We start from the raw sequence: 13,642 nt of genomic DNA on the forward strand, positions 1-13,642 counted from the left end.
CCCACTGTGGTGTAGGAAAGCCCCAAAAAGTTTGGAGGGCCTTTATCAGACTTGCACAAATAAAAAAATCCCCAAACAAGCCCACCCTTTCCATTCCCTGTGATGTGTGCCAGCCCTTCACAGACAAACACAGGCACAGCAGAACACAAGCACCTCTGGTGGGATATTTGTGTTTGTTGCTGATAATGATTAACTTTTGTAGGGAAGCAGTTGCAGCCTTCAGACAAAGGCAAGTCTGCCGTACAATGAGAACAGCTGAACATAAAACGATACTTCACACTAACAAGCAGTGTAAGGATTTTTAAAGCCCAAATAATAGACAGAGTTAAGACTTTTCTGACCAACTGGCAGCAACTGTCTCCTGAGAATGTTTACAGAGTTGCACAGGGATTAATTATAAACATGCAGCTTGATTTCCAACCATTGCAAAACATCTGCAAGGTATAAATTGCTATTTGTACGTATAGTATTGCTCGAGAGTGTCCTGGAGCTTACAAAAATACATGCTGGAGCCATGAATCAAACTCGGTCATGTGACAGAGGGGAGGTACCGGGCTGGCTCCCAGCCAGTGGTAGGAGCTGATGGGTGGAACAAACGGGGCAAAAAGAGACTAATATGACTAACGGATCCTGGATGCGTGGTACCCTTATTTGGATCTACAGGAATGTAGGCTCTAGCAGTTCTGCAGCTCTACCAGCCTTTTGCCTGACACTGGAATTGCTGCTCACAAAGTAGAATCCTGCTGCTCTGTGGTAGGAAGGATAGAGAAAGAACATGGCCTGCATTTTGAAGGTAAATCTATATCTGTTGCTTGAATGCATTGTTAGAGAGCCCCTTGCTGCTCAGAGGCATGGATTCGGCATGGTCCTATTGCATCTTTGTTGTCTTTTTGAATACTGGCTTTGTTTGGCAAATGAACATGGAGAGATTCTGCAACGTACAGCTGTGCTCTGCTTCCCTCTGCCATTCTTTTCCTCGTTCCCTGCATTGTCAGAACTGCGAGCTATCGGCTAGCGGGAAGGGAACTGTGTACCGAATAATAGGGGGGGGAGGTGAGGGGCTCTGGTTTGTCTCAGCTGACTTTGAGCTGAATTCCTTCAGGAGCAATACCATTCTGGCAACAGACTTCCAGCACAAAGGACAAAACGGGGGAAATAATTTTCTTTTTCTGACCGTGCAGCATTTACTGCTTTTAAAGCAAAGGTTGCAGATGTACACAGCTGTCCCAGTTGCTCTTTAAGCACACACTCCTCTGCTGAATTTACCCAAGATCCACATGCTCCATGCAATTATACTTCATATTTAATTACATTTGCTGATTAAGCAACCTATTTGATAGAGGGTTTTTCCCCTTCACACCAGCAAATATAAGTGTAAGCTTACCTTGTGATCATATGCTTTCTGCAGCCTGCTTTCCTCACTGAGATAAAAGTATTTGCAACCAGCATGCCATGGAGACGGAGGGAGCATCACTAGCACTAAGTATTGAATGAAAGGGGAGGAGGCGGAAGTGCAGTCAGTTGAGAACAAACAGCATTTGTTTCCTTACAGTGTTGTCACTTGCACGGAGCCGCTCTCCTGTGCCTGGCTTGAAAGTGGTTGGTTTCAGATTCATTTGCTATCTGCTTGTTCCTTTCTGTGTATAGTTTGAATATATTTGCACTCTGTTCCTTTTAGTAAATAAAAACTTACCTGTGAATGCTTTGTTATTTTCAGCCTCATCACCTAACAAGGGGTTGATTATCCCAAACGTTGGGATGGCCTCTCATAGCAGTTGCCTTCAATGTATCAGCAAAATGGATAAATTGCAAAGCTTCAAAACAGTCCCCAATTAATAAAGGTTCCTATATCTCCTTGAACCCAATTCTTACAGCTTTTTTTTTGGAGTTCAACTTTAAAAACAACTTCTTATTTTGCTGCGCTGTTTTCCCCTTCCATTCATTCCCTACTAGTGGGTCTGTGGTACATGGATGTTTTCTGAGTTTTTTTTAGTGAGCATGTAGGTTGTCGTAGCTTATATTAATAAGTATGGTGAAATCTGCCTCAAGCACAGAAACTTCCCTGAACTAGCAGCTGCTGCTTGGAGGTGGGTGGTAACAAACTCCTTTAAGCAGACAGCTCTGACACACCAAGAGTTAAATTGTGACTTGGGATGAGGAGACATGGGGTCTGTGAATGGAGCCTGGCTTCACAAAGATAAGCATGTGCACTCCTTTTTAAACACTCCCTGAATAACTTAGCTTGGATCTGCAAGTGACCCAGACCTCTCTACTTTTTTTTTTTTTTTTACTATATGGACAGATCACATGCAAGATCTTCCCTCTGGCCCTAACAGTTAAATAAGGATAACCTTTTACAGGAAAATTCTGGTGTTTCTTTCCCCCTCCCAATCATTTCCTCTGCACAGTCTGGTGACACAGTCTGCCACAAGCCTGACTTCTGCATGGACTTCCTTTTAGAGTCTGAATTATAACCCAATAAACACCTTCCCTTTGCCCAGGCCTGGAGGTCCATTTGGTTGTAATTCTGATGATTAAATCAATAGATAAATTGGTATTCCTTGACAGACAGCCCTCTGCCAGCTTAATTCTTAATCTTGTTAATACAGGCAGGTGCAAGGATAAAAAGTGAAACAGATATGTGAAGATTAGCTTTGCCATAAGGCAGGCTGGACTTTCTTAGACAGACATCCCGCAGGAGTAATTTAAACGTCTAGATCAAGATACTTAACAGTGTATAAGTTTTTAATGTAATGCCTACAGGTACTCCTCAAGCTTTTACCATAACAAGGAAATTCAGAATAATATATATATTTTGATGTGACATCAGGCTAATTCCTTCCCCCAAATCCAAACCTATTAGCTACACCCTCCTGCTTTCTCTCAGGTTTGTCCTGACTCTCGTTTATTCAGTCAGTAGCCTGTGTGGAAACATTAAAAAAATATCTGTGCTATAGGTCTATATTTTAATTAGATGGTGGCACAGTGGTTGGGAAGCCAGAACAACTGTGCGTCCTTGACGCTTCAGCCCCGAGTTCATCTGTGGCACTGCCATGTGGCTTGCCCTGCCTCTGGTCCTAGATTTTTAAACTTCCCCCCACTCCCCTTCTCACTCATTCCCCTCTCTTGCTTGTGTAGTTATTGAAACTTCTTGAATATTGGAGTTCTGTATGTGTGAGAGTTTAATATAAATGAGATTGGTTAGAGATGTCTGAAAAGGGCAAAGAACAGAGGTGGCTATTAATAATTAACTGAAGTTACTTGCTGTGATTAAGAGCAATTAGAAAAAGTGTATAACCTTTAGATACCAAGGCCTCCGTTTACTATGACTACAGCCTGAAATAATTGCTTTGTGTAGCGCTTGTAGAAATGCTTGGGCAGGAGATTCTTCCCAGGGTGTGTGCTGCCTCTGTGATGTCTGTTGTGCACTATCTTTAGGTAAGACTGGTGGGGCTCCACAAACTTTGTCTCCCAATCAGTAATGGACATTCCTGTTACAACCGGTGAAACTCTCTTCTGATGAATTCTCTCTTCTGTTGAGGAAATGCAGAAAAAGAGGCAAATTCTGAGATGCAGGATGTGTTATTTTTTCCATCGTCTTTAAAAATCATGGCAGAATAGCTGAGTGAAGCGTAGGCATTTCTTGGAAGCAAACAGTTGATCTTATGCTTGTTACTATGGTAGCTACAAGCCATCTTGCTGATTACTAGATTAACAGAGTGATTATATTTATGTAGTCACTCTTATCCCTAAAGATGTTGAACTTCCTAACTTCCACTATATCAGCCACTGACCCTTTAAAATGATGACAGATGTTGTTCAATAAATTGCTTCAAAGAAACACTGTTTTTGCAAAATTGAAAAATGATACCTCAATGTACCTGTCATCTTACAATAAATACAGCATGAATGATAATGATACTCTGTAAAATGTTGATATCCCCCACTGAGGACTGGACCGTGATATTTTAAAGCAAACAGAATAGGTAACTCAGTTCACGTGTGCTGCACTTTGCAGGGCATTATGTCTTCCCCGATTTACAAACTCTTCTTTTTAAATTGAGATTTTGAAGATGATGATGCAGGTGAATTATGTTGTTGTCATAGTACAATTTTAACTGTGTAGGCTTAATGTGGTAAAATTTAATTAAAAAGTCCGTGTGTGATGGCCCCATAAAATGAGGACTAAGTGTGAAATCTAGAAAGAAGTTTCATTGTGTTTTGTGTGCTGTGTATTTCCTGTGTGGTGAACAAAAGAGTTTTCATGTGCCGACAGGCTGGACATGACCTTGAACCAGCAGAAATCACAAATGAGTTGAAACCTTCAGTGAAATTCCATTGTCGAAATAGTATTTGTATAACATGAGGCAATACTCTTGTTACTGCAGCTGACTGAGTTCTGCTCTCAAAGCAAGCAGGTGGCCAACTAAAATCTGTAGCTTCTTTAATATTTTTTATCTAATCCAAAGATCAAAAGAACTGTTTTGCGAAATGTAACTTAGAGATTTCAACCAAACAAAACCCTTCAGCACATGCTTGTAACAGTTTTCTGCAAGATGCTGTCTAAGCTGGCCTTATCTGTGTGTTCACCTATGATCGTTTTGTATGTTTCCCCTCTGTGGCTATCTCAGCTGGTTTAATTGAATCCACAGGTTGCATTTTACGCTTAGTTCACATGGTAAGTTGTTTTTGGCAGGAATGTTCTTTAGAGTTTTCTCTGAGTGTTCAATGGCCTGTGTCTGATTGGGGTCTTCAGACATTGCAGTAATACAGATAACATTACTATCTGAGGCATATTCTTCATCTGCACTTTTAAGGCTAAAATAGCAAAGCTGATCTCATTCTATTAAATTTTCCACCATGGCAAGTAGCTGTTCAGAGGGAGATGCAGAAGGTCTAAAAGGACCTGGTCCTGGTGTTTGGACCCTTATAATTTTGGATATTTAGTTATTAATTTGATTTTTTTTTAAACTCCTATGGGCATGATGAAGATTGTAGATATTTCCTCCCAAGTTTCTATGTCCTCACAGGCACAATCCTTGTTTCACCTCTGCTCTGTTTCGCAGGGTAGGTTTTGTGTCTCACCATAATTCCCTTCACTGCTAGAGATTTGCAGGATGTGGGGCCTTCTGTGGTGGTGGCCTCTGTGTCCTGTTTGAATCAGCTCCAAGATAATTCACATACTCCCTTGACTGTTAAATTGACTGCAGTGATGTTTATGCATGGCATCCATCCCTTTTCCTATGCTGAGAATTGTACTTGGATCCTGTTTGATTCTCATGCTGTGCTTTTTCCTCTGAAATGACAAGAGATGGAGATGTCCTAGGGAAAGGAACAAAGGTGACCTTCCATCCTCATGGGAGGATGCCCATCAGATGGGTCATTTCCCAGCAATATCTAAATTTGATTCAGGTTCACTGTAACGTGAGCTCTTTTCTCAGCCTGTCTTAACCTGATGATCAACAGTTTTGTGGGCTGTGGTATGTCTATTGTGACTGGAATAATTCCTGGGAATATGTAGTTATATCTTTAGGGATGGAAAGTGTAAATGGGCAAAGGTGTCCCAAATGAAGTGTGCACAATGAGTTGGAAAGTAACAGGCAGATGTAACAAGGAGTTACAGAGAAGAATCATGATTTCTGAGGTGGTAACCAGGTATTTTGTGAATCACTCCATCCTTATTTGCTATGGCTGATTTTTTCCGCCCTCCCCACCCCCTCCCCACCCCCTCCCCACCCCCTCCCCCCCAACCAAAACTAGCAAAACTCCATAGTTAAATCTTTCTGATGTTCCTTCTACACTGGATATTTTTATTTTAAATACGGGTCTTAGAATTATTCTGTTTCTAACTAACAGACTCTTTTGTTGTTCTATATTGTTTACCTCTAAATTGCTCCAAAGCGAATGAAGCTGCATTCATGAATCCAGCAATGTGCAGGGCTAGGATTTTCTGTATCATGGCCCAGAGGTGCTTAATTACTATGTCAGATTTTATGGAGTGTAGTACATGGAATATAGTAATGTGTTTTTTATTACATTTGCTTCTTGAAAATTTAAGGAAAATTAAATTCGAAGATATATAGAAACACTTCTCATTTTTGCTTGCAATGATATTAAACTAATTATGCTTTAAAGATAATATATTAGCCCTTTCCCAAGCAGGAGACAGCAGGCTGGTCAGTCTAATCCTACAGGAGGACTTGCTTTGGTTGAATGAATTTGATTTTGATGCCTGTGTAGCCAAACCAAGAAAATATCTAGTGTAAGCATACTTCAGTTGGTTTAAAACTGGAGTTTCCTGTCTGAATTCATTAGAGGTATAAAAACTAAAACTGCAAAACCAGCATGAAATTAGAAGCTGTCTCACACTTAGAGTTTTACATTTAGGCAGTTACATGGTAAAGCAGTAATGGGGGAAAGGTTTTTGTTTTGCAGTTCATCTTTAAGGAATGAACCATGTGTCATCCAGATGATTTAGGCTTCTCCCCCACCCGGGATATGCAACTGTTGTGCTCATTATCACGGGTATGGAATCGCATATTAAAGGTAGAGTTGGCTTCTCAAAATTCAGCCTCTTTGTAGACTTGTGCATGAGCTTCAGTGGTTTATGTCTTGTTCTTTTTTAAATTTTCATTTTGACATGTCACAAATGACAGATAACTTGGCATGTCATTGAATGACAAAACATTATAGGAAACGGCAAATTCTTATACTTTGATGTAACATATCAAACTCCTTGAAATATAGGACAGATGTGCTCTTACTTATTTCTAGTGAGATGGTCATCAAAAGAAAAGGGGACCTTGTTTTGTGACAGTAGCTAAACATTCATGATTAATTTAAAGGGGTCTAAAATGTGGTTTAAAAGATCCCACTTTTAATTTTATTTTTTAGGCTTTAGTCACAGCTGTCACGACATCTGCTTAGTTAATTTGAAAAGGCAGAGCTTGCAGCATTTTTTCTGTTCCTTTGCCATGTTTCATTCCAGCAGTATCTGTGCACCTTCCAGGAGTGTAGTACTGGACACGGTGCTCTGTCTGGGCTTTGTTCTTTCATCTTCTCCCAAAGAAGCAATACCTATGCAGCAGTTTGACTTTTTTTAAGAGGGCCTTTTTGTGTGTGGCTTAAAGGAAGGGGGTGGGGGGGTGGGGGGGAAAGGTTTCTGTGTATTTGCTAGGAAAGGAAAGGTCAAGTGCTCACACATGAAATGGAAAGTGAATTTGTCTTCCTGGTGGTTACTGGATGCATACCATTTTTCGACCCATTCTCTCCCCAGCGTGGCTTTTACCATAAAATAAAAGAGCTACTTTGTGCAAGAAAAATGAAATTATTAGTTGTAAATTTATTTTAGATTTTTAGTTTGACTTTCAGATATTATGGGTCTGGGGCATGGAGCTGCTTACAGATAAATGGCTGACATTGTGAAATGGATTGAAAATTCTGTGGGAAGCCCATGGAAAGACTGGGAGGCCTTGGTTTGGCTACTGCTGTTCGGTCCCTTAATTGCTGCAGATAGGTGTTGCTGTGTGGCAAGGTGGTTGTCCCCAGAACAAAGCCAGCCTATGAACCAAACTGATAATTTATTTTGTGGTTGTTATCAGGACACTTTGCTAATACTTTCTTCTGCCTATCAGTTGCTTTCTATCCATGGTCAGATTTATAGCATAGGAGTTTAGAAATGTGCACATATATAACAAAGAAGAGGTGGAAATGTCTTCTATCTTGTTGGTATTTGAGACCACTCTGAGAGCTCTCTCCAGGAGTTAGGAAGAATTGTTCTTTGTGAGGATCTGTAAACAAGGTGGGTAAAGGCAACTCTATTGATCATATTCCCAAGAAACAAGGCAAAAACCTGCCTTGGGCCCTGTCACCTTTTAAAGCTGAAGGAGCAGTTGCCTCACTATTGTCAGCATCAAATACTCATGTGGGATGAGTTTGCTGTTCCTGTTGGAGGAAAAACTACATCTACTGCATTTTGTGTGGTGGTTCTTGCAAATAACCCCTGTGCTGCTGAGATAAAGACCAACCCTTTTCCAGTGGGTTCACTGGTTTCTGCAGAATGGGAACTTGGACTGAAAAACAGACAATGCATGATTGTAATGTATGTCATGTTCCCAAGTCTGAGGACAGAATAAAACATGGCTGGATGAGGTGTGAATTGGTGTTTGCCATTGCAGAAAATGTTGAATATTAAATTGAATATTGTCCCCACCCCCCTCAACACCACTAATATTTATGCAAATATTGCCTTTACACTGTTACAGATATGATGTTGGTAGTAGTGTCACAAGTTTTATTGAGTCAGATATACTGGTGCATTTACATGCTTTTCAGGAGCTGTACAAGTACAGTATTTTTCTTTATTTTTTAAAATCAGTCAACCAACTGAAACTATGTTATCAGTACAAAATTTATATAAATGGGGTTTGCATTTAAATTAATGACAGTTATTTTGCTTCTGATCATTTTAGCAGAAGCACCTGGAAAACAGGATAATTCCCAGTTTACATATTTGAAATTGGATACGATACCATGTTGGATACTCTTTTTCATCTTTACTATTGAGACGAACAAAGGTGAGGCAGGAACTGAAATGGGAGGGTTTGGGAGAGGAAATCTTGTAAGTGATGCTGTTCAAGAGTAATGGCTTGTGTTGTCTAAAGGCAGTCCTATTAAGTCGTTCTTGTATGTCCGTATAGCATATGTGACATTTTAAAATGTGACATGGGAGCACCACACGTGCTAATAATTAAATGAAGTGGTAGCTGCTTATGCAAGGTACATTTTGCAGCAATTTGCATTAACGACAGGCAGTGTAATGCTAGCCTCAGCAGGTAAGATTCAGGTGTGGAGCAGTTGGAAGTAATCAGAAAAATATGTTTATTTCATAGGGATAGCAATTTGTACAGAAGAAATGCAGAATGAATTATTTATAGATCCTGTCTTTTCTAATGATGCATTCCTTGCATGTTGGTTTGGTGTAAGATTAGGTATCTTCTGTCTCTTTCTAAATTTTTTCCTTAAAATTATAGATAATCTCACTACTAGCAAAAGTTTGTCAGGTCTTTGGCAAAGGGAATGTCCCCCCGAGCATGTAACAACATGAACAACATCATTCCATGAGGTTTGGTGTTTTAATTCTAAATAGGAAAAGCCAGAAACCAAACACCACTTTTCTTATCTTTTTGTAGCAAGTTTCAAGTTTCACAACCTTTTGTTAATCATCAGTATTTAGTTTCTTCCAAATCTATTGTTTACTCAGATTTGAACATAATTTTCTTCTTGGAATGATAGGATGATATTACATTTAAGAAATAACAATGTATAATTATTAGTTCTTTAATATACATATTGGTTTTATTACAAACCCATTGCGGCCAGTAGAACACCACCTGGTGTACTTTGAATAATTATTACTATATTATTTTACTCTAGCTTATGAAATTATGTGCTTGTGGTTTATGTATGTACGCCTCTAAATTCCTAAGATCTGGCCTTTCTTCATGACTGGAAGTCACTTTATTTCTTTAATTAATCCAAAAAGGCTAGTAGATTTTCATGTTTTAATGTGTTGTGTTCTGTTGTGGGAGGCAGTTACAGTAGAAAAAATTTCCTATACATTTTTGTTTTGTTCTGATCTGGCAGAGGAATAAAGGTTTGAATTCCAATTTACAAGTGTCCACACTGGGTCTTATGTGATTATTAAAATTCATTATAGCTTTACTAAACTTTTCTAGCCTAGGCCTCTCACACGTGAATAAGTTATTTACAAGTTGCTGTGTGTCAGCTGATCTATGTAATTTTCCTGTGTTTTCTTTTGTCTGTGGTAAGCTAGTCAGGTTGACTGTTAACAGAGAAGAGCTTTCTATTAGCACTTCTTATGTGGAGACAAAAAAAATACCCTTTGCATTTTAAAAAATGGAATGGAGAATGAGGCTGACTCATTCTCCTGTGGGATCCTCAGGAGCTGTGGAATGTGTAACGTGGGGAATAAAACTGGTTGAAGACACATCTCTTGTAATTGGGATATGGAAGTTTTGCCAAAAGAAAATGTTTTGTAATTTTTTTTTTCCGTATGATTACTGAGAGAATTTCAGACAGCTGTCTCTGCATGTCTCTAACCCTCTTCTATCTTTTCTTCATTTCCGTCCACAGGGCATAAAAATGTTTTTACAGAAAAATTAGTTTTACCCTGCTAAATGTTTTTCTTGAGCAGGGAAATGGGAAGAGAAAAGAGCCATTGAACATTCCAAATGAGAAAAAAAATGGCATCTTTAGGGATACTTCTAGAACAGTATCCTTAATATAAAACAGTATCCTTAAATACAGTGTGCATATTCTCTCAGCCAGCACTCACTGCTCTGTACCTGTTGTCGAGACCTGCCAGTCTGTCTCTGTAGCTCACAGCTGTTATTATGAAATGCTATTCATACTATGTGTTTCCTTCGTGTTCACTGCCACTGGCCCACTCATATTTCATTTAGCCGGTTAAGGTATCTTAGTGGTTTTACTAGGTCACTTCAAATGGAACAGGAGAACCAAGGACCTTGAAATGCCATAGAAGCTTCCCCCACCTAACCACACTTCCTCTTGAGAAATCTAAATATAGAGACTTGGTCTCCTTGTCTGTAACTGCTGCCTTAACCACAAGAACAGACCTGGATCCCAGAGCCAAATGCATAATCCAAGAGCCAGATCGTCAATGTGCGGTCGCTGTCCCAGGGAGCAGCGCCTCTCACCCCTTCCTCAGCGAAGTTCTGGCTTCAGAGACTGGCATCTCTCATGAGTCACCTATAGCTACTCAATTCCCCCTCTGTTGTGCCAGCAGAGTTGTATGGGGGGCTGTGGTAACATAAGCAGAAAATAGAACTGGATTAGAATCTTAAGATTAATTAGCTTCCTGAGTATTGCAGAGATTGCATTGGCCCCAGCTGAGGAGGTGGTACAAGCATGAGAGAGTAGTCTACAAAGGGTCAGGAAATCTTTATGTGGGTACTGCCACCGAAAAACTTCCTGCAATAGTAGTAGCCCATTCTGTTAATTGCCTGCCCTTAGGTAGGAGACTGCTTGCCGGTAGCCCTCTGTGACAGACAACCCTTTGACAACCAACCATTGCTTGTGTAGCCAATAACCCTAGTCTGGCTCTAGCCACCGTTTAAATGGGAAGAGAAGCCATATCGGAAGTTCTGTAGCAGAAATTCAGCCCTATTATGTGCATGTCCCACTTCCCTGAGTTAGAGAGGCGGCAAGTCCCCTTGCCCAGTCTGATAAATTGGTGTCTTCTGAGCACTGGAATAGTTTTTAGTGTGCCTAGAATGGAAAAAGGCAGTTGTTCCCTAATTCATCTAGTCCTGATGGAGATCATTGTTTCTCCTGGACTTGTAGATGCCTCTCTAATTTTTTCCAGCTATTATCAGCTGAGCTGGTTGCATGCTATCTAGCTTTGCTAGCGTTGAGCAATACTCCTGGGCCACCTCCCTGCCTGTATATGCCACCACCTCCTAACCTGCACTCCTGCACAAACTCCAGGTATCATATAATATTTACGTTGCTTATCTACAGTCAAGTGTAGAAGTTAAGTCTGAACTATTTAGGAAGCAGTACGGTATTCTGATAGCAGTACTGCTGTATTTTTAGATAGTAATGGTACTCAAACAGCCTAATAGACAGTTAGTGACCTTATCTCTTGGATTTATGCTTGGATTTTTGCTTTATGTTGGATGTTGGATTTTTGCTTTATGGATTTAGGCCCTTTATTTCTTCAGATGTGGTCTCTTATTCAGCATATGAATGCATATATGGCTATATCCCTAAAATATTTTTGATTCTTTCCACTTCCTATTTGTGCAGGTCATAGTTTTTATTTCCAACACTGTGTGGAAATTCTGAGAAACTGGAAAAATTCACCAAATTTTTAAAATTAAAATATTATGCATAATGGCATCAGTCAGAGACCTTGAAGAACCCATTTGAAGTCCTCTTTAGTTTGTTGCATAATGTGGCCAAATAAGACTAGACAGAATTTTCCCGTGTTGGATCCTACGAGAGCTAGAGACAACAGTGACTGCACCGTAGTGGGCCTTTATTGAAAGGGATACTGAATATCTGTCAAATAAAGAAAATTCCTTGTGGTCTTGCATCTTGCTGACTTCTGAAGATATTTTGTTTCATACTATCATTTAGGTTGGAAAAGACCTTTAAGATCATCAAGTCCAACTGTCAACCCAATGCCACCATGCCTCCTAAACCATGTCCCGAAGTGCCACGTCTACATGTTTTTCCTGTTGTTTTACTTAATGCCATTGGTATTCCAGGTTTGACCACGTGTCTAGAAGGCAGTGTGTTAGTTTGTCTGCTGTCTCCCAGGGGTGCTTGTGTGTTTGAGGTATGTGAGATGAAGCTCAGCTGGAATTTTGTTAAAGCTTTGCTTGCATAGATTTCTTTGCCTCTTGGTGTGTCTGATATCTCAGGTGAGGGTTGGAAAATGAATGTTTCTGAAAATTCAGCTTTCAGTATTTGCTAAAACTAATGTTACGCTTGATGGCACTTACGAATTACCCAGAAGACTGACTGTGCTTTTTTCCCCACTGAGGTCTTGCATGAGACCTTATTACTACTCACTGATCATTGATTCTGGTGGGAGAAGCTGACTTTGGAGTACTTGTTCTGAATGCAAACTGCAAGAGCTGTTAGAGCTACAGACTCCTATTTTACCTTTTACCTCTGATCATCAGTTTGAAATCTGCCTGCGGCCATTGCAGTGAGGAACAATTGTACAGTGAAAAGTGCATCCCCCAAATGGCAGATATCGTGCAGGTCACAGACATGTGGAAATGGATTGTATCTGCTTTTTAGCTTCAAAATCTGCAGGAAAACATTATCAGTGACACTGAAAGGAAAATTGAACTTGATGGTCTTGCTCCTTTTTAGTTTATTCTGGTGGTTTGCCAAATCTTGCTCTCGAAGGGGAGTTCTCAGGCCCTTGTGAATAAGGCCAGAGAGCTGAATTTCCTTCTGGGCCTCAAGGCAAGGTACCATAGCTTGTCGTGATTTGCTAATGGCACCATTAAGCCACTGTTGTTGTATTTGTAAAGTGTCTTGTGAAGCATTGCATGCAAGTGCTCTAAAGCATTTATGGGAAAAAGTATATCCACTTACAGAAATAAACATCCTTTTAAGAAGTAAAATGGAAAGATCATCAGTAGTTTAGATAAAACTGCAGGAACTCTACTTGGGGAGGGGTGTGGAAATAAAATATAATAAAAACCTGAGCATCCAATTGATTTAAAATTATTTACTGGGAGGAAACACACTTACTGTACCAAATGAAAATGTGTTTTCAAATTGTTGTTCAGTCTTCAAGGTCTATGACTCTAGCAGCCCGAGATGTGTGATGACTATTCATGTTTCTTCACTCAGTAAAGAATTCCATAAACAGTTTTGCAATTTATTAATATTTAGTTATATTGTTTATCGGTATTTTATTACTAACAACAAAAAAATTGCTCTCTTTGTAGAATTATAGAATGGTTTGTGTTGGAAGGGACCTTTAAAGCTTATCTCATTGCTTGGACCAGAAACGGTATGATAACACTGACCTAGTATTTCCCTTTAGTGGACGTAGGACTGTTTTAACCTTGGT

At 39.8% G+C, this 13,642-nt stretch overlaps 1 protein-coding gene across 4 annotated transcripts in view; it reads left to right on the forward strand.

Moving 5' to 3' along the window:
- The first annotated feature begins 524 nt into the window (after positions 1–524).
- Positions 525–13,642, forward strand: part of ST6GALNAC3 (ST6 N-acetylgalactosaminide alpha-2,6-sialyltransferase 3) — a 227,148-nt gene continuing 214,030 nt past the window's right edge. For 2 of the 4 annotated variants that reach the window (XM_075097888.1, XM_075097887.1), the window contains exon 1: positions 526–793. In XM_075097888.1, coding sequence (XP_074953989.1) covers positions 776–793 — 18 coding nt within the window. In that variant the 5' untranslated portion in view covers positions 526–775. Of the gene's footprint in view, positions 794–13,642 lie in introns of all 4 variants that reach the window. The other 2 variants (XM_075097886.1, XM_075097885.1) reach the window with 2 other exon arrangements.

This window comes from Phalacrocorax aristotelis, chromosome 6 (genome assembly GCF_949628215.1).
Source record: "Phalacrocorax aristotelis chromosome 6, bGulAri2.1, whole genome shotgun sequence".
Classification (NCBI taxonomy): domain Eukaryota; kingdom Metazoa; phylum Chordata; class Aves; order Suliformes; family Phalacrocoracidae; genus Phalacrocorax; species Phalacrocorax aristotelis.